At 50.4% G+C, this 20,760-nt stretch overlaps 1 protein-coding gene across 1 annotated transcript; it reads left to right on the top strand.

The window, feature by feature from the left end:
• Nucleotides 1-791: 791 nt before the first annotated feature.
• ADA (adenosine deaminase) lies at nt 792-19,711 on the top strand. The gene is made up of 11 exons (XM_061375667.1): nt 792-857; nt 8,245-8,306; nt 11,359-11,481; nt 11,636-11,779; nt 12,571-12,686; nt 14,129-14,253; nt 15,929-16,000; nt 16,261-16,362; nt 17,033-17,100; nt 17,578-17,707; nt 18,730-19,711. Exons 1-11 carry the CDS (start codon nt 822-824, stop codon nt 18,829-18,831), a joined length of 1,080 nt encoding a protein of 359 aa, XP_061231651.1. The 5' UTR covers nt 792-821; the 3' UTR covers nt 18,832-19,711.
• Nucleotides 19,712-20,760: the final 1,049 nt, after the last annotated feature.

The following is a 20,760-nucleotide window of genomic DNA, read 5'->3' as shown; positions in this document are numbered from 1 at the left end:
TCAGGTCACTAGAAATAAGAAATTAAATGCTGAGTGTGAGGTTGCAGGAGCTAAAGGCAGGTGTAGCACAAGCCTTATGAGGAGCAGCTGAGGGGACTGGGGTGTTTAATCTGCAGAAGAGAAGGCTCAGGGGACCTTACTGCTCTTTACAACTGCCTGACCTGAGAATGGAGAGAGAAGGTGCCTGGTCTCTTTTTGCAAGTAACAAGTGATATGACAAGAGGAAACGGCCTCAAGCTGTGCCAAGAGAGGTTTAGATTGTATATTAGGAATAATTTCTTCACCAAGAAGAACAGGCTGCCCAGGTCAGTGGTGTAGATGAGGCCCTAATCGACTTGGGTTAGTGTGGTAATGGTTGGACTTGATGATCTTAAAAGTCTTCCAATCTGTTTGATTCTATGATTCTATTGGACCCAGCAAGTCTGGAAAGCGCTCGGACAGAAGGAGGGAGTCACCGAGCTTCGATCACTCCTAAACTGCGCAATTGAGTCCTTTTTAGGTTAAAACAAATATTGTTGCATCGGCTTAATCCCGCGGCCAGAGCCGCTGGCAGCGCCGGCCCTGCGGGCTGGGCTCGCGTCACCGCGCTCCCTTCTCCTCCGGTGCGGCCGTCGGAGCAGCGGCTCCTCCCGGAGGAAACGGGACCGGGCGGGAAGCGCGCGTTACCGGTACCCGCGGTGCGCGGGGCAAGGGCGGGCCCGGCAGGGGGCGGGCGAGCGCGGCCGGCGGAGGGGAGCGGAGCGGAGCAGGGCAGGGCGGGGCGGCCGCGGAGGGGAGCGGAGCGGAGCAGCGGTGGTGGCAGCGGCAGCAGCAGCAGAAGCATGGAGCGGGGTGTGCGCGTCTTCGAGGACCCCAAGGTGAGGTGGCGAAGGGGCTGGGGGGCTCTGCAGTGGGACATGCACCGGGGCTGAGGGGCTCTGCACCGGGACGTGCACCGGGGCTGAGGGGCTCTGCAGTGGGACATGCACCGGGGCTGGGGGCCGGGGTGTGCACAGGGGCTGAGAAGGGGATCATGCTTCGGGAGTGAGAACCGGGATATGCGCTAAGGTTGGGTGCTGTGCTCCGGAGCCGGGAGTCACGACATGCACCGGCACAGGGGCTGTGCACCGGGGGGCATGCATGCACCGGGGCTGAGCACCGCGACATGCGCTGGCGATGAGAACCGGGACAAGTACCGGGGTTGAGGTGCTGTGCAGCGGAGCTGGGAGCAGGGGCATGCACGTACCGGGGGTGAGAACCGGGGCAGGCACCGGTACTGGGGTGCTTTGAACCGGGACGTGCCCCGGGGCCGAGCCGCCACACGTGCCGCCGGGATAAGAGCCCCGCGGAGCAGCGGGGACGTGCCCCGGGGGCTGTGCCCGAGGATCACCCCGCGGAACCGGCCCGCGGCTCCCCGCAGGAGCTCTCCCGCACACCAGGGTCCCCCCCGGGCAGGACCGCTCCGCTCCTCCCGGCTGGAGATGGGCTGGTGGCCGGGGGGTGGGCACGGCTGTGGGAGAGGCAAGCCCTGAGCACTGCAGCCGTGCCCTGGGTCTGCTGAAGCAGCCGGTTTCTCTGGTTTTGTTTGGGGTTTGGGTTTGTGGGTTTGAGTTGGGGGTTTTGTGGTGGTGGTTGTTTTCTCTTGAAGCATTTAGTTCGGTTGTTCTTCAGAGCCCCGAGATGTTTATCTCGGTGGCTGCTTGCAGAGGGCGCGCCAGTCGCACTCATCCCGTGCACTGTGTAAGTACATCTCAAGGAGGACCACACAGTAACATGTTTGCTAATCAGATTATAAAAAAGTTGAGAAGGAAGAAGATGAAACCGATTTGTTTGGTGGTAACCCCGTGTCTGATGGCAGAGCACTGCCTGTGCTGCCGGACAGCGCAGCTCTGGGTCATGGCCTCAGTAAGCTGGTGTATGGAGCAGGTTTGCTGCAGCTCGGACTGCCAGGCAGGCTGGGGATCTTGGTGGGCCATGAGGGGCCAGGGCAGAGAAGATTGCCTCCAGAAACCTAAAAGGTTTTTATTTTGTTGCTGTTTGCATCCCCTCTTGCTCCCAAACCATTCATCTCTCAGTTTGAGCTCGCACCAGGAAGGTCCAGAGTAGCTGGAAAAGCCTGTGTGCATGGGTCTGATTCCATCACTACGGGAGGTTTCCATCTCAAGGAAAGTGACCCGTGCAACAGGAGGCAAACCTTGATACCAACATCCAGTGCGCATTGACATCTACTAATGATTAAACCGTTTTTAAAGCTACTTGGATTTGGGGAGATGTTGGCGTTTCATCAGCTCCGTTAAGAACAAAAGCTCTTGGTTCGCCCCAGTGATTTTAAACTTTTGGCTGAAAGAAGCAAGTTAAGTTCTTCTTTCACTTGAGCTTCTTCCTACTTTCCCACTATGTGGGAGAGCAGGATGCCAAAGAGAGAGACCTAGGAAAAGCCATGCAGGGTTTGACTGCTAAGATCAGGCTTCTGTTGTCTGGTTGTCGGCAATTGTGAGACTGGTTTTCCTGAGTCAGGCAGTCCCTTTCAGTCCTGTGAACCTGCTAAGTCAGGCTTGGGGGGAAAAAATGGGTCTGAAGTCAGTAAATGAGCCCTATTCATTCCTCTGGACCCTCTGCCATTGGGAATGCTCAGTTTTGTGTTTTAGAGATGTTTCTGGTAACTGGAGCAGCTTTGAGCCCCGGCTGAACATGGGGCCGGGGCTGCATCCATGTTTTTCGGGAACTCGCTGACTTCCAGTGGCTGCAGCTGATGAACAGGGAGCTGCTGGGGCTGCTTTGAGCCCTGCTTACCATAGGCCATGTGAGAGCAGAAAAGACTGCTGCTCCTGCAGTGCCAACCATCATGCTCTTCCCTCTCTGTTCCGCAACCAGAGCAGAGTCTGTGTTCTTGCTCACTGATGGCTCCTCTCCCTGCAGCCCAGCTCTGGGGCTTTGGGACTCATGGTGCTCTTCTCCTGTGTGCCTTGAGCCATGCTGGGAGCAGGATGGGAACAGCTCGCACCCCGCCAGCAGCTGGTGTGGCTTTGCCATTGGATGCTTGTTTCCGATATAAGCATCAGGCTGTGTTGGGCAGGGGTTCCCGGGGCACCCTGTGTGTGTGTGACAGCATGCCGGGGCCTGTCCCTATCCAAAGGGAGACAGCTATCTCTGACATGCCCATCATACCTGGGAACAGGGAGAGATGGCCAGAGCTGGGTGTAGCTCTCTGTGTCCTGTTAGTGGTTGGGAGAACACCTGGTGACCGAATGTGGATGGCACCAAAGGTGCCTGCTCTGCTATGCCTGGTGGCGTTTGGGTGGGCATCCTGCTCTGCTCCCTGGGACCTCCCTCTGCTCAAGACAGACCCGTGCCGAGCTGACAGGAACGGGTGCTTGCCTTGGGTACAAAACCTAAACAACTTAAAAAAATCATAACTAAAGAAAGGGGATGCTTATTGTGGGAGTGCAAGTGCACGAGTGTGCGCTGAGGATGATGTTCCCATCCGCTCATCCACTTCTTGTGCACTACTTGACCCCTGACTGTCTTGGCATGGATCAAAGCCCACTGCAGGTGAGGCTGGCGGTGCTCAGCATACCTTACACAGTGTGTGCATGCTCATCCCTTCAGTAATGTGTGGGCATGTTCTCAGATAGCTGTCCTGGAGCTGCTTGCCAAATATGATGGCAGCAAGAGGCTGGCTTGGTGCTGCACAAAGTGCAAGGACTCTATTGCTCTGAAGTGTTGCCTCGTTCCAGCCACATGCAGGTGTGAGGTGTATGATGGCTTGGGGGTGGACATGGCCCTACCACCTATGAGAGCCATCCCTGCAGGAGGGTGAGGGACAACCACCATCATCTATTAATGACACCAGGAGCCTCATATTGAGGTCAATGGAGGTTGAGTAGTTGGTGCCAGGAGGGATTGTACTAAAGGCACACAGGAGCATCCTCCTCCTCCTCAGTCACCAAACCCATGTATCATGTGAATGCTTGTCCAGAAAGCACAAATATCTCTTGCAGTGAAGCAGTGTGTCATGGGGATATCGCATTCTCCCATGTTTCACTTTTAAAGGCTCAAGCCTTAAAGCTTAAGGCAGATTCAGCTCCGAAGCGCATCCATGAATGTCATCAGGGTTGAGGATAATACTGTGGCTTTTCCACTTCACATCACTCTTGATCCTTGCTCGCCTCTTGCTTCTGAATGAGCATTTGGAGTGAGTTTCTGGTGGGGATAGCTGTTTCTAGCAGCATGCTTTCATAAACCCAGATTTGGGGAGCACAGTTCATTCTTTTTGCAGGGATTTGCATTCGTCTTACATCTTGTTGAATTTTGATCTCTGTTAATGTTTTCCAGCCAGGTGTACCTAACAGTTGACAAATGGCAGCTGTAATTACTCTGTTTTTCAGTTACGTCTGAGATCAATAGAGTGAACTTTAAATTATCACCTTTTAATGTGCTCATAAATAATCCGGAGCAAAGTCACTGCTAAGGGTTTTAAAATGATGTAACTTTAGCAGCTGCCTGGATTATTTATTAACATCTGCTGGAAACCATCGAAATAAAAGGTGAGGCTGGTATTAACTTGTCATGGTGTTAGGCCTTTGTTCATTGTGTATAGTTTCTGAAAGACCCTATAATACAGAAGTTCCCTTAGCTCGGATGGTACTTTTTGTGCCGCATGATAGCCAAACTGAGCAGTTACCAGCTCTGCCATGGTCTGCTGAGCAAACCGTAGAGTAAGAGAGAAATTCTGATGGCTTGACTGTAGCTGCAAATACTTTGGTGAACTTTTCCCCCTTAATTTCACTATATTGAAAATAATCAGACTTGATCTTCAACCGGCAAGTACTTGTTTGCAGTCCTGCATTTTATGCTGGAATTTCGTTGCGAGGTTTCTGAAGTTCCAAAGAAAACGTTTCGGTGTTTTCAGAGGACAGAAGTCAACCCAGAGTCCTTCAAACTTCTGCTTTTTTAAATCAGACCCGGGTTGCTGATATTTGCCCTCACAGCTCACGCGCTGTGGTTGAGCTAAAACTTCCTTTGCATAAAAATGGAAAGCGCTGGGTTTGCTGTGATGGCCTCGCTGGGGGCTCTCTGTGCTGAGGGTGCACAATCTGCAGCCAGTTACATCTTCTGACCACATCCCTCGACTCAAAAGAGTTGTCCTTCAACAGCTCTTGAGTGAAACTCGGAGATTTTACTGCATTGCAGTGTGGTGATTTGATGGTCGTTGAGCCTGCGGTGCTGAGGAGGTGTGGAAGAAAGGCTGAAGGGTGTCTACACTAAGATGGTCTTGAGGGTCCTCACTGTAGCTGCAAGAAGAGCAGAGCTCCTGCCCTAAGAAAGTGTTGGAGAGCTCTGCTTTCTCATTCCTCATCAGAGCAAACATTACTGCCTGCAGGTTCGCTCTCAGAAATGAAGGCATCACTGGCCCCAGGATGGTTGAATGCTCCTATCCGATGTTGTGGTGCTGTTTGGGTCCTGGGCCAAATGTTGAGATCCCATTTAACCCATGTGTCCAGGCTTCTCCTCCCAATAAACTGGAGGGTTTTGGGTGGGAGACCACATACGCGTGGACCTCAGTGTGCCCAAGAGCAGAACCCTGGAAGAGGCGCTGGGCCCCTGCCTTTGCCTCATTTCTGCTTGCTCAGGCATTGTCGCTGGAGCCACAGCTCAGAGAAAACTCTTTCATCTTTATCTGGCCACTTTCCTTGACTCAGAGCAAGGTCATGTCACCCACTTGTAGCTGGAAAAGTCTTGTGCTTTGTTTACCCAAAACAAACACGCAGGAAGAGAGCTGAAATGTAATCTGCAGCGAGCAGCCTCCCACTGACCAAAGCCTGCTGGGTTTGGGAGCGAGGCCCCTGGGGGAGCTGAGCTGCTGGGTTGTGCCTCTGCTGATTGCATCCTTATCTGTGTCCCGCTCTTGGTGGAGACCCTTGTAGGCAAACCTTTACTTCTCTTGAATGTCCTTTGATAATCTCAATAGTGTAAGTTTGTTCTCAGCTGCAAACAAGCACTGATCTTGAGGAACCCCACAATTTGTTTTTATTAAGCAGCATTGCACAGGAGTTTCTTAGCACTTAGTTTAGGTCTTCAAGACACAAATAAATGCATAGCAGGAGATGAAAAGCCTGTTGGTGGTATTGGAGAGGAGTCTTGCTGCTTTACGAGCATCTCGCCAGCAGTAGTGGTGGAAGGAGGTGCAGGGGTGAAGGGTACTATTGGATTTGCTTTTGCATTGATGGAAGTGTCACACTGGGGTGTTCTGCAGGAAACACTTGAGAAATGCGTGGAGTGAGATGAGCTCTGTAGGTTTGGGTTGCTTGGGTTTTTCATCCAGCCCAAGCAAGTTTCAAGCCTGTAACTCCATCAGAGGGTCACAAGGGCTGTTGAAAACCTCAAGGAATGGAGCTTGCTTGATTTGGAAATAGGAATCAGAGCTCAAGAGCGGAAAACATGCCAGGCGTCCACATCTGGCGATGCAGATCATGTCCATAGACTGTTACTTTATCTGCTGCTTCTCAGGACATTTAGTCCCCATAAGCAGGATTGTGTAACTCGAGTTGGGGGGAAAGATCAGGTTTTGCCCTTTAAAAAATCGTCATCCCTGTTGATTCAGATCAAGTCTTAAGGAGAAGTGACAGAGATATAGTTTTACAACCTGCCAGCAATGGTGTCTGTGGGGGTATTCATGGATCCCTGAGCCAGCAGGATCAGCAGCTTAAGCTGTCCTGAGCCTGGCACCTGCACTTTGAATCCTGCTGGTGCACATTTCAGTGGTAGTTTAATGTCCATCCCACGGAGGTGGCCTGGACCCAGCCCCTGTCCCACCCCAGCAACAGTGACCTTCTGCAGCAGGAGCAGTCAATGCAAACACTGGCCAGGAGTCAGGAGATGGGTGTTTCCACCTTCACAGCAAGCATCTAGGGCTGTGGGAGGAGGTGGGGATGGAGCAAGCTCATGAGCATCACTGCACCCTGCAGAGATGGGCACTGCCAGCCCTGCAGCGGGAGCTGGGCCAGTGGTGTCGAGCTCCCGTCAGCTGTTTGTGGATGCTTCAGAGGAGAGCGAAAGGATCTAGAGGCTGACATTATCCATTGCCCTGATTGCAAGGACTGCTTATTTTCCTTCCAGCTCCTCGTTGTTACTGCTTGGTACATAACCTGACACTAGAGCGTTTGTGGTTTTAATTAGTAATCCTGTGTGGTTTAGTTATCCATGCAAATATCCAGCCCCGTTCTGAATCCTCAGCATCCTGCAGCAGACACCGGAAAATGAGCACAATGTTATCACTAACAAGAACTTTGTATATTAAGTTGCTGCTCTGTTCTTTCAAAATACATATTTTGTAGGCTATTCCATTGCTTAGAACGAAAACAGGTCTGGAAATACGAAGATGGAGCTGAAGCGTTTTACACCTAATATTTTCCTTCCCAGTTGGACTTCCAAATTATTTTTGTCATGTTCCTCCCAGCTGCCTAATAGGAAAAGCTTGCTTTTGCTTTTCTGGAGCTCTTTCCCCAAAATCCATTGTTTCAGCTATAATCGGGTTTCAGAGTGAAGAGATCTGTTACTGGCTTGGTTTTAGTGAGCCAAAATTGAAGTATTTTGAAACCAACTTCTTAGCTGGATGGGGCAACTCTTGTTCTTTTTACTTTATGCAGCACCTTGTACCATGGTGACCAAGTATGGGATTAGAAACCCTGTAATCTCTGATAATGCCAAGCAATTAAGAGAAGCTGATTCTTGGAAGTGAAGTCAAAGGCTTTGCATGCTTATTCTGAGAAAATGAATTGGTGCCTGGGTGTCTGTGGATTCAAGGAGCAGCAAGCTGGAAAGCAGAGGTGTTTGGGGTTTGCTTTTTTCACTCCCCACACTCTTAAGCCATGCAACCTCAATGAGGATAGGGCTGTTCCTGAAAATGACTGGAAAAAGAATAAATTTCTAAGGATCCATTAAATTTCTAAGGATCTAAATTTCTAAGGATCCATTAAATTTCTAAGGGTCTAAATCCATTAAATTTCTAAGGATCCATTAAATACTAAATACTAAATAAATAATACTAAATAAATTGTCTAAATACTAGGTATTTAGAAAATACTTAGCTATTGGAAAATAAACTTTATAATGAATGTATATTTTAAATGGTTCTCTTGCTTCCTTGTCATACCTTTGTCCCTGTATTGGCTGCATTTATACCCATTTTAGCACCAGATGCTTATCTCTAAACTTTTGCTGCAGCACTGAGTACCTGACCAATTTCTCTTTATCTTATTGCAGGTAGAGCTTCATGTCCACTTGGATGGAGCCATTAGACCAGAAACAATCCTGCACTTTGGCAGGTGAGTTGTAGGGGGGAGAAAGCCCTAGGAACTGCAGTTCAAAAGCATCGTCCCTTCTGCTTGTCCAGTTCTCCAGCAGAAGAGGCAGGCTAGGGAAGACCTTCCCCTTGTTGTGCAGGAGCAAACCTGGCTGGTGCTGGTCTCACCTTTGCACTTCAGGTCCTCTGGCTGCCTGGTGTGAGAGCTATGAGCACATCCCAAAAGGCAGTGCTGTGGCAGGAGTGTGGTGGTCATTGGTCCTGTGAGCCGGGCGAGCTAAGAGGTGCCGCTGTGAGCAAGGTACAGAAGATGTGTCATAAACTGAGCTGTCAGCCTTTGAAGTGTGCCCAGGAGGCAGCAGTCAGTGTATTCTTATTTCTCCTTTCACATCCCTAACTGCAAAAGCAAGTGTAATGCAAGCGGGCTGGGAGCATCTCCTTGGTGGTGGTGCTGGACCATAGTCTTGCGAGGAGGAACCAGCTTGGGTGTTCCTGCCCTCCCAACTGCTGTGTGCCTTTGAACCCCACACTGTCTGCCTTGTATCAGCAGCCAAGGAGTTATGCTCGTGTGACCCAGGAAAGCATTTGGCAGTGACTTAGAGGTTATTTCCTTGACAGAGCCCACGTGCATCTTCTTGCTTCAGTGTAGCTTGTGGGAGAAGCACCAGGGTAATGATTAACTGGTGCGAGGACCTGGCTTCATGGTTGTAAGCAAAGTAAACATAAGGCTTCTTCCAGCTGTTCAAAAGGCTAAATGGAGACTAACAGATACCCTCAGGTGGAGAAAGTGGCAAGCTTAATGATTTCAGGAGGCAGCTCTAGGCCAAAACTCTGGTACTTTGGGGAGGAATCAGTCCTGAGGAGGATAGGAAGCGGTTTTGGCATCCCATGAGCCCAGCAGACTCTAATCCTGGAAGGAAGTACTCTTTATAAAGTAGCTCTTTCTGCAGAGAGCTGCCATACATTTTGCAGTGTAGTCAGAGTAGGGAGGTTAGATCAGAGATGTCCATCTTGGTGGTTGCAGGAGGTTGGCGCAGTGAGCTGAGTCAGGGTTCCCCATGTCTCTGGTGGGGTGCAGGGCTGGCATACAAACCCCAGTGGACAGAAGAGTTGGTGCTGGCTCCCTGGGGCTCTGCTGGGTCCTGTCAGCAAAGGAGAAATGCTGGTGTAGTCCCCAGGTGGGTTGTAGGAGCCCAGGAGGCAGAAGCCATCTGAGGATCCTGTGCTTCTCCCCTGCTTAGGGCAGAAACCTTCACTGCCTGAGTGTGTGCCGAGCCCACTCTTATTTTTAAACAGCCCTTGGCATCCCCTGGAGCTGCCAGCCCTCGGGTGGAGCAAGGTTGTGCTATTCATGGGCTCCAGAGCGAGTGCTCACACAGATCTAAAAGCAGTGGGGCAGTGCAGGAGACTCTAGGGCACTGCCTCAGTAACCTCATCCTGGGCACAGGAAGCTGCTTGTGGTCTATTTTTAAAGGTAAAGAGCTGGAAATACATTTGCCAGCTGGTGGCTGACTACATCCAAACAGCCTGGAGCTGCTGGGATGCACAAGTCCCGAGGGGCAGTGGCTGAACTGAGCTGGTTTTAGAAACTTTGGCTCCAATTCTGTTAGGTCTGGGTCAGGCTTTGCATCCCCCCTGCCCAGCCACGGGGTTTAGAGCTGTGCCAGACCCCTCATCGCACTGGGTGTCCCCAGGAGAGGTGCTCTCTCTGCAGTGGGACAGTGTGCATGGTGCTGCAATGGCTGGAGTTAGCTCTGGGCAGGACACTGAGGTTCCAGTGGGCAAGAGCAGGTTCCCTTGGGGCAGCTTTGCTGTAGGAAGGTTTACAGCAGCAGTTTCCAAAGCCTGACTCCACTGTCTGTACACTGTGGGTCATCCCAAAGCACTGGTAATACAGGTTTTGTGGAGGCAATCCTTTGGGGAACACATGGAAGAGGTCAGGGAAATGGCTTTGCTGTAGGAAACTTTCCCTGGGCAGATGGAGGAAGATGTGGGTTGAAGCCGATGTGTTGGTACTATGGAAACAGCAACGTGGGGAGGAAAACTTAGCAGTGATGAACATCCCCTGCTGAGTGCCAGCAAGTTAATCTGTGCAGGTTGCATGTGAAGGCTGAGCATGGGGCTGGTTTCCCTTCTGCTCAAGCAGGGAATGAGCCATGTTTACTAAGCCCAGTGCCCTTGGGCTGCTTCCCTGCAGGCTGCTCATCAGGGTGGTTGCTGCATCAGGATGCTAAAGCTGTCAGTGTGTCTTTATTAGCAAAGACACATAAATTTGCTGTAATTCAACATGGCAAGAAAGAGGATTAAAAACAAATGTCTAGTTATTATAACCAATTTAGGTTGGTGTGTGCAGGGTAACGGGATGCAGGTGGCAAAGCCTGCCCAGGAAGCATGCAGCATCCTTGGCTGGCTGTCACCCCACCAGGGACAGCTCCACCCAACCAGGACTCCAGGTGCTCCAGGGAAAAATATCTTCTTCCCTCTTGCAAGTGTTTAGGTGGCTTTACCATCACCATCCTTTTGGTGAGAGCAGTTGTTGGCACTGCCATTTGCTCCTCTGTTGGAGATAGAGCCGTCAGAGACGATGCCACCATGGTGTTGGGCTTGGGAACTGGCTCACTTGCTTTAAACCAGTGCACGATCCTGGGCCTGGGAGCAAGCATCTCCATGACTTTTCAAGCCTTTCAGTCTGCATAAGTGGAAATTAAGTTTTCTAAAGAATTTTGGCAGTTGTGCTGCTGGGACTGGGAGGTGCCAAGAAATAAATAATCCAGAGCCCCTTTAGACGAACTTCTCCTTAAGCTTAAAATGTGCTCTGGCTGTGTTCCTGCCAGGTCAGTCTGCGCTTGTGTTCCAGTTTGTTTGTGCTTTGCCTGTGTTTTGGATTGCCGGCCTCCCCTCTGAGGTTCAGGGCTGTATCTGCAGGGAGATTTTGGAAGGACAATGTGTGCTGTATCTTTTTGGTGAAGAAATGGAGGTTAAAGCTGCCAGCTCAGGATGCGATTGCTGAATGGAACAGACTGATTGAAACTGTGATAGCCTTCCCCAGCAGTAACACGTGGCTTCATTTCCAGGAAAAGAGGGGTTCCTCTCCCCGGCAGCACTGTTGATGACCTCCTGAAGCATGTCAGCTACAAAACACCACTGACGCTTACCCAATTCCTAGAGAAGTTTAATCACTACATGCCCGCCATTGCGTAAGTACCCTGCTTTTTTGCTTCTTCGCCTTCACCCCATGGCAAGACCCGTTGGCTGACATTGCTCAGCCTTGGAGGTCACCTCCAAGTGTCCCCAGTGTGTCCCGAGGGTGGTGACGGGCCCCAGTGATGGGTGCCATTGCTGTCCCTGCAGGGGTGACCGTGAGGCGGTGAGGAGGATCGCCTACGAGCTCGTGGAGACAAAAGCAAAGGAAGGTGTCATCTATGTGGAGGTCCGGTACAGCCCTCACCTCCTGGCCAACTGCAGCGTGGACCCCATCCCCTGGGGCCAGACTGAGTGAGTGATCCCACTAAGCATGGAGAAGGCATGGCCCATGCTGGCCAGCCAGAGTCTGGTGTAACCAAACCTTGTCTCTCCTCCTGTGCCAGCACGTTTCCACCTCTCTTTCCCATTGATAGGGTTTTTCATCTTGCAGTATCTCTATGTGCTGCCATGTTTTAATGTCTCTTTATGCACCAAATTCTGCAGGTGCAGAGCAGCTGTGCTTAAGCTTCTGGCTGAAGCTGTTCTCTATATGAGGGAAAGCAGCGCTCAGATATGGATTGCCTGCCTGCAGAATGTGAATTTGAGCTGGTAGAGATGATGGATATATTGGAGGGTGCTGGTGATCTGATCCCTTCTTTGCATGTCATCTCCTCTGTGATATGTGCCTCTGATTAAATTGCTGCTGGGCTTTGTGGCCCTTGCAAATGTGCTGTAATGGGGACTGATACCCTTTGCTTGCCCCTGCCCGGCTGTGGGCCCTTGTGTACCCTAATAGGATGCTTTGGCAGAGTGAGTTCCTCTGTTTGGGCATGATTGGCATCTGGTTCCCTGAGGCTTTTCTAAATCTATCATCTTTGCATGCTTTTGTGCCTGACATGTAGATTTGGGCATGGCATGTGTGTAGAAGGTGCTGTTCAGTTCTGGGCAGTCTCATTGGGCTCCTCTGGATGCTAAGGCGAGTGGGACTCTAAGCAGGCTGGGTTTTGCAGGGGTGTCCCATAGGGATGCTGGACTGACCTGGGCTCCTGCCTGCCTCCCTGGTGTGTATGTGGCCTCACGCTGACGGCTTTTCTTCCCTGCAGGGGAGACCTCACTCCAGATGAAGTCGTTAACCTCGTAAATCAGGGACTCCAGGATGGAGAAAGGGATTTCCGCATCAAAGCCAGGTCTATTCTATGCTGCATGCGCCATATGCCAAGTAATGTATTGCAGCTCCCCTGCTGCTCTGCTCCCCTTCCCTGACGCGTGGCGGGGGGTGACGTCCCCTGGGTTCAGGTCCCCACAGATATGCAGGGAAAGCCCCAGTCCTGTGGCCCTGAGTCCGGTGTGGGACCAGACAGCGCTGAGGAGTAGTTATTGTCTTGGTGGGGGTCCTCTGCTCCCTTCACTATGGGGAATGCTGGATGTGAGAGTGGGGGTCTCTGGGTACAACCAGTATCTCAAAGATGGGCTCTTGTGTCCTGTCCTGGGGAAGGTGTGATTCCTACCCATACCTTGCTCCCTGCCCAAAGGCTGCAGCTCTCCTTGGGCCAGTTGAAGCCATTGCCACAGTGAGTGGTTGCATCGCTCTCTTACCCAGAGCAAGTGATGTGCTCAATACAAGTCTTCAGTGCCTCATTCAGGATGTGCTGCACAGTGAGAAGCCACCCTGTGATTTATGAACTGCTGAGAGAAAGGCAGAGATGCCAGCCAGGACTAGCTCATATTAAACATGTTAATAGAATAATGGCTCCAACCTAGTGAGTTGGAAACTGATGAAAAATGAAGATGAAATTGCATGTTTTCTTATGTGTTGGTATGATTTTGGGATTGTATGTATACAGCAGGTGCCTGTGAATAATTAACACTGCTCTTTATCTCTGTTTCTTGGCCTTTTTGCAAAGGCTAGGTAAGTGCTATATGAGCTGGTAAATGCATGTCCTTTCTCAGAGGTTATCTATCCTGATCAGAGATAGCTCTGAAAGTAGTGGTTGGCCACGTGTTACTCTCTTTCTCACTGATGCCATAAGATAAACCTCTGTGAGTGTTAAAAGTCAGTCTTACAGGATGCTGACCAGCTCTTTCCCACCAAGGGTAGTATAGATCCTCTTGTCTGGGGGAGTTGAGGATGCTCTGCATCAGGACAAGGCTGAACCTTACAGGGACCCCAGAGATCCCTCCCAGCCTGCACTCCTCAGTGACACAACACATCTGAAAGGCTGGTTCTTCCTTTGCCCAGCCTGGGATGGCGTGAAAGCTTAGGAGCAAGTTGAAGGGTTTCTTTCATGCACCACGTTACAGCACCTGGGCTGTGCAGTTCAGCTTCCCTTGGGCTTGCAGCTATCACCACCATGGTTGGAGGTTGTTTGTTTCTATTTTATCTTTTCCCTTGCTCAAAGTGAGCAACAAAACAGGGTGAGAGCAGTTTTATATCTGGTAAATGATTTTTATTTCCCTTTCATTGGCGATGGACTGAGTTGGCAGCTTTTATTTGACTGAAGTGACAGAACTTTCTAGGAGTTTTTAGCATTCTTTATGAGCACCAACAAGAAAATAGCTCTCCTACCCTTATAGCTATAGGTCTAAGATCTGCTCAGGAGAATACTGGGGGTGTGACCCTGACGAATGCTTTCTGCTGAACCCTGGTGCTGTCTCTTCCAGGCTGGTCTCCAGAGGTGGTGGAGCTCTGCAAGAAGTATCAAAACAACTCTGTGGTGGCCATTGACCTGGCTGGGGATGAGTCTCTGAAAGTGGAGGATTCCTCCGAGCATAAGAAGGCTTATGAGGTTTGTTGAATAAGCTGCTGAAAAGAAATTGTACGAAAAACAAGCTATTGAGGGAATGCGTGTGAGGGGACACACAGTGCGTTACTGCAAATGCACACAGCTGGGACAGCTTAAAACTTCATTGCAGCTATTGAAAACATTCAATAGCAGAAGTATTTGTTTGCATTTCCTAAATGATTAATGGCAGGCATCATTGCTTAAACATGGCCTTAGGGCTGGAGATCAGCATGCTACCCCTTGGCTGGGGTCTGCTCCTGGGGCCACAGCCAAGGCTGGAAGAGACTGGCCTTTCCAGTCTGGCAGAAATCACCCAAAGCAGAGAAGCTGCGTGTTTGAAGTGCTTTTATCTGATGTTCTCAAATGCAAGTGCTGGAATGGCTTCAGGAGCCTGGGCTGAGACTCTCACTGGACCTCAGTGCTTTGCAGCGGCTCGAAGGGAAAGCTTCCTGCCTTGCTTCTTCTGTCAGTGGGATTTTGGGGTTGTTGGTCCCCTGCACCAGTGGAAGAGGAGGTTGTGCACCATTGCTGCCAAAAAGGCAGTTTGCAAGCAGCACTCAGGTCTGAAGTGACACAGGGCTTTCTTGGGGATGCATAGAGGCAAGGATTCTTGGACCACTGTGTACAAGGAAATAGAGATCCTCGGAGAAAAAGCCAAGGGAAGCACTGTGTCCTCGGATAAATGGGTTGCAAAAGGGATTAAAGCACTCCAGGGAGGATATGATGGATGGATGTTAGAGCTCTCTCCTAAGTGGACAGCTTAGGCTTTGATAGCCAGGAGGGTTAGTGGGGAAGGGTACCAAAGCATGTGCTCTTCCTGACCCCTCTGCTTGTATCCTTGGCTCCTATTGAAATAGTTAGGGATGTCTTGGGATTGCAGGGGTGAGAGTTTCTGGTTTTTCTTCATCCTGTGTAGAAACAAATGGAAGATCTCTGGGCTGGTGCGAGTCTGTCTCTCTTCTTAGTCTGGTACTTCAGCCACAGGGACTTCCTCATTTAAAAGTGTAAAAAATTAGCTTTTTGGGAAAAATCAGCACTCTCTTACATGTAGAGAGCACAGAGTGCCTTTCAGGTCATTGCACATGGAGCTCTTCTGTAGGTGCCCCAGGCAGAGTCTGGCCTGTCCTTCACTGAGCCTAGTAGGTGTCTGCTGCAAGATGGGGCTTGCAACCTCCCCTCCTGGCTGGGCTGCCTCTAGCCCCAGCCCCTTGCAAGAGGGAGGTGCTGGTGTCTGAGCATCCCTTCATCCCTGCTGTGGGGGCTTTTCAGTTCTCGCACTTGGCTGCAGCCAGGCAGAGAGGTGGAAGTTCCAAAGACAGGAACCGCTGCAAGGTTCATGCAGAAGGGCAAGTGGGTGGAGGAAAGAGAGCTTCGGGCTTGCTGCTGCCTGGAGAGGAGGCAGTGGTGAGCTCATCTGGTAATAAAAGACCCTGAGGACTCTGGCTGGGCTCCAGGGGAAGGTAACCAGGCTTTCTAAGTTTCTCTGTGTCTGGTATGGCTGAGCTCTTCTCTCTGTGCTATAGCAGAGCGTGTGCGCTTCTCAGGGTGCAATTGTGATCTGGGGGCTCTTTGCACAGACCCCTATTGCTTGCTATGCTCTGTGAGCAGTGCCAGCCCAGGGGCTTGCTGACCTTGCTGCGGGTGATGGGACAGGAGCGTGTCCTCCTTTGCTTTGCAGGAAGCTGAACGATGTGGGATTCACCGTACTGTCCACGCTGGGGAGGCCGGCCCGCCTGCCATGATCAAAGAGGTACAAGGAGCTGCTGGTGTGGGACAGAGAGAAGGGCAGAGGTGGGAAGTGCCCTGGCATCCGAAGCACTGGGGATAGAGGAGCCCAACTCCCCTCCATATTCATAGCAGAGCAAACTTCAGGGACAGGCAGAGATCTGGCCCCGACAGCTCGGAGCAGAACCTCCTGATGCTGGCTCAGTGGTATGGGCAGGGATCTCCAGGCAGGGAGGAGCAGAGCTGGTGCTCGGAGGCTGTGCGTGGTTTTCCTGTGCTCCCCAGGCAGTTTATCTCCTGAAGGCTGAGCGCATTGGCCATGGCTACCGCGTCCTGGATGATCCCGAGCTCTACAAGGAGCTCTTGAGAGCAAAGATGCATTTTGAGGTAAGGATATCTGTTGGGAATGTGGGCTACAGCCAGGGACACGACCTGAGTGCTGACCATGTGTATGGTGACATTGCCATTGAATCCAGATGTCCAAAGCTCCTCAGCAAAAATGGTGGGGATGGCTGGCTTGGATCTTTGCACTGGTGCCCCAGCAGCCTGCAGGAGGCACATAGCAGGGAGAAATGGATCCTGGTCTGGATGAGGTTATGTTTTGGAGGGTTTATTCACTAATTTATGTATCGAGCCTGCAGGCTCCTCCTCCCACAAATCAGGCTGCTGGTTTAGAGTCTGGTTGGAGGGTGGAAGTTCCTGGAGTTACTGTGCATGGACAGATTTCCTTGGCTTTCCTCCAGGATGGGTGTATCCAGCTAATATATAGAATATATATACTTAAGTCAGTGGTTTCTTTGTGGTTGGCACGCAGCTGATGGCTGACTGGCCATGGGAAATACCCCACCCGCTTCTGTGCTATCCCATGGGCTGTGGGCTCTTTGTACCCATGTCCTGGGATGTGCACCGGTCCATTGGAGTAGTGCTGAGGGGTAGCTGTGAACAAAGCTCTAAACCTGTATCTGGCTTTACCAGCATGCTTAGCTATCTGTGTACACAGGTGGGGTTCAGATCTGCATGGCTGATTCTAGTTTTCATGTTTAACTCTCCCAAACAGGTCTGTCCTTGGTCCAGTTATCTCACTGGTGCATGTCTTCCGGACTTCGGGAAACACCCAGTAGCACAGTAAGACTTCTCAATTATGTGCAGTCTTAAATAACCAGGACTGGGGTTGGTTATAGCTGTTTTATTGCTTTGCAGAGGTAAAACACATCTAACTGCTTAGGAGAACACGGTACTCCTCGTCCTTTGGCATAGAGGGACCTGGTGCAATTGGAGGGGATGTGGGGCTCTGTCTTGTCCCTCCTGCCCCTGCTCATTGCTGTGGGGCACGAGATGCTGCACGCTGGCCACTAGCCCTGGTTGGTGGGTGAGGGCTGAGGTTGCTGAACCTTTAGGTAAGAGATGCCCTGCTCCTTGCTACACCAGAGAAGCAGGTTAGTGCAAGAGGGGTGGTGAGACCAGCCAAGCCCTGTGTTTGTGTCCAACAGTGCAAGCTACAGGGAGAACCATGAGGTCTGTTACTGCATTTTACCCTTAGAAATGCATGGGCAGTGCTGTGTCCAGTGTTTTACCCACCGGTTCAACTCAATTTCATTGCAGGTTTAGGAAGGATCGTGCTAATTATTCCATAAACACGGATGACCCCCTCATCTTTAACTCCAATATTTACAAGGATTACAGCATAATGAAGGACTACATGGGCTTCACTGAAGAGGAGTTCAAGAGAGTGGTAAGTCAGCCTTGTCTGGATGCTCTGCTGATGTCCCAGTGCAGCCCAGCACCACCCATTGAGTTTCTTTATATGATAAAGAGTCAAGCTTTGGGCTTCATGGGGAACAGGTCACAGTGGAAATTGTCCACTAATGTCCTCACAGCAGGTCTCTGCAGTAAGGAAGGAACGTGCCTGTTGCTATTTTTTTTCCTCTGGATTTGGAATTGCAGGTAGCTCATTTCAAGGCCTGGCTCTGAAATTAGAGAGATTCAGCAGGTATGGAAGTGTTTGCAGTTTTTGTATGTGTAACATACAAAACCGAGCTAGGAACACATTCTTGATTACATCCTCGGTTTTGTATTCACCCAAACTAGAAAGACAGGATAACTGTTTGACTTACCTGGTTACCAAGTGAACCTTTCCTGGTTTGCATTCAGTCATGCTCAGCAGGTCCACCTACATCACTCCCAAGATACTTTATCAGATTAGGAAGTGCAGGATGCATCAGTCCTGCTTTCAGCTCTGGCTGGAGAAATGAGTCCCTTTCTGCTTCAGACATCACTCTCTGGGTCTGGAAGGAGGGACCAGGACAGCTCTGGGATGCTGGATCCACAGCTGTTCTGCTGCTGGTGTCCTCCTGCTCTTGCAAAAGCCAGGTTACCCCTGCACAGGTCAGATGAGCAGGTTCAATTGCACAGCCAGGCCGTGTCCCAGAGGCAGCACATCGGCCCCTGGCAGAGGATCTTGTCCAAACGGGAGCTGGGAGTGTAGGAGAAGGTCTAAAGTACATATCCTAAACATTCCCAAGTATTTAAAGGCTTTTGCTTTGCACCTGCCTTGTTCCTGTGGGATTTGTTGCGAGTGATGGGCCAGAGCAGTTGCCTTGTAAAATGAGGCTGTGGAAATGAATCTTGGAGTGGAAACTTTACACTCTCCCTCTTGTGTTGCTGCTCAGAGCCAGATGTTGGGATATGCACAACCATGTGTTCATATCTGATGTATCTTAATGTCTCCCTTATGTTGCCCCTCTGCCTCCCCAGAACATCAATGCAGCTCGGTCCAGCTTCTTACCTGAGAAGGAAAAGCAGGAGCTGCTCAACAAGCTGTATGAAGCCTATGGGATGGTCCCCAATGCATCATGACCCATCCCCGCGAGCCAGCATGGAGTGGTGGCCCTTCCTCATGCGTGCTTGACTCTCCTCAGTGCTAGTGGGAGCACCTGGAGAAGGTGCCCAGGGTTGGTCTCTATTCCTGGCAGCCCTGTGTTAACCCCTACAGGGCTAAACAGAATGAGACTATCACATACACCTACCTATACCCCCATAAACCCTCTCCCCAGTGGATATCCAGTTTCCTATCTTGCTGGTGGGCAAGCAGACTGAAACTGCCTCCTGGCCTGACACCCTTCTCCATCTGCCAGTGTTTCTCTACTGCAAATGCAAACAGAAGAATGTCCCATGCTTTTTTCCCCTCCTCTCCCCCTGCTTTATCTGTCCTGCCCCACTGACCTGCCTAGCCCTTGTCTGCAGTGCAGAAATAACCACCTTTAACTGTGCCTGTGGCCTGAGTTAATCTTCACCTTTCTAGGAAGACTGTGTTAGATCTGACAGGGAGTGTGCAGGCACTTCAGAAACAGAGGCTTTATTCCCATCTGTGTGGGCAGGAGGGTTTGGCCACAGCTATATTTACCCAGGGTTAGCCTTGTACTAACAAGACTGGAACAGGAACAGGCTGGACACTGGTGCTCCTGCCCATGCACAGGTCTGAAGGGCATTAAAAAACCCCACAGGGTTTTGGCATCTTTCTTGGTAAAGGACTCGTGTCTCAGGCCTTCCATTGTCACTGCTGTTGAAGCAGACACCTTGGGCTGTGTGCTCACAGCTGGCCATGACCATGGGCTCACATGCATAGGAAGTTGGAACATATTTTTAGCATTTTGGGCCAAAATCTGCCTTCTGGGATTTTTCCCAGTTTTGTACTCATCCTGGAGGATTCCTGGGAACTCAGTTCGCTCTTCCTTGATCTTTCTTTAGGGCTTCAGAAAACCATGACTGACTCATTGATTGATTGATTGATTGATTGCTTGTTTTAACCACTCTGCCCTCTTCCTGACTTGACAATCTTTAGGCACTATTAAAACTGAGTAAGTAAATTAATAAGCTAGGGCCCATTGTTACATGTTGACTTGGGTCCCACCTGAAATGCTTCTCTCATTCAACCACAACACTGGCTACAAGTCAGATCTTCTGTTTGGTGGAGGATTTATACAGAGACATACACCAAAATCCCAAAGTTATTTTGGTGCATTACAGTGTTTTTACTTACCATGCAATAGAGCTGTGCACCCAGAGAAGAGACCATCCTTTTCTTACATGAGCGTGTGGTGTGCTTTAGCATCCCAGCTATCTGCCAAGATGCTTACTCCAAAGATACCATACCAAAAAGTTGCCTTTGACAAGGAGCCGTGGTCACCATTACCATGGACAGTGTGTGAGATTGGTCCAGTCTCAGCCAGCAGTGACCACGTGCTGGGAGTACTTCACTTCTTTCTGGGCTTCCATATTTGTCTTCTGAGTAAAATGCTCATCTCTGAAGTACATGGTGCATATATATATACACATATATAGTTAGATGGATATGAGAGAGTGAATTTTATTACTTTTATAAAGCAAATGATAAAGCATCACTTTTAAGAACACGATTGCAGTAAGAACCAAGCTTTTTTGGTAATTTTTCTCCAAAAATTGTTTCTGAAGATGAGTTGGCTTGTGTGGATGCTGGACAGTTGGTTGTTAATCCTGTTTAATAAAATAACAGATTTATATTAAGAGATAAACTCTCTTGCCTTTCTGTTCAGGGGTGGATGTTAGGAGCTGTGGTCCACAACGTGAGCCAGTTTACCCCTGCTAGAGCATGAGAGTCAATCAGTAGGTGTGATGGGGCTTTGGCAGCCTGATCCCAGCCTTCTCCTGTTGGCAGGTCAGAGCACTTTGACAGCCAGAGGAAAGGTACGCCTGCTCCCTCACTATGGGCGAGTTGGATTTATGGATGCAGGTTGCTCCAACCCCATG

Source organism: Neopsephotus bourkii, unplaced genomic scaffold, assembly GCF_033783945.1.
Source record: "Neopsephotus bourkii isolate Nb327-2 ecotype Australia unplaced genomic scaffold, CSIRO-AGI_Nbou_v1 NB_1663, whole genome shotgun sequence".
NCBI classification, from domain to species: Eukaryota; Metazoa; Chordata; class Aves; order Psittaciformes; family Psittacidae; genus Neopsephotus; species Neopsephotus bourkii.
This window is presented reverse-complemented; position numbering and strand designations above follow the sequence as displayed.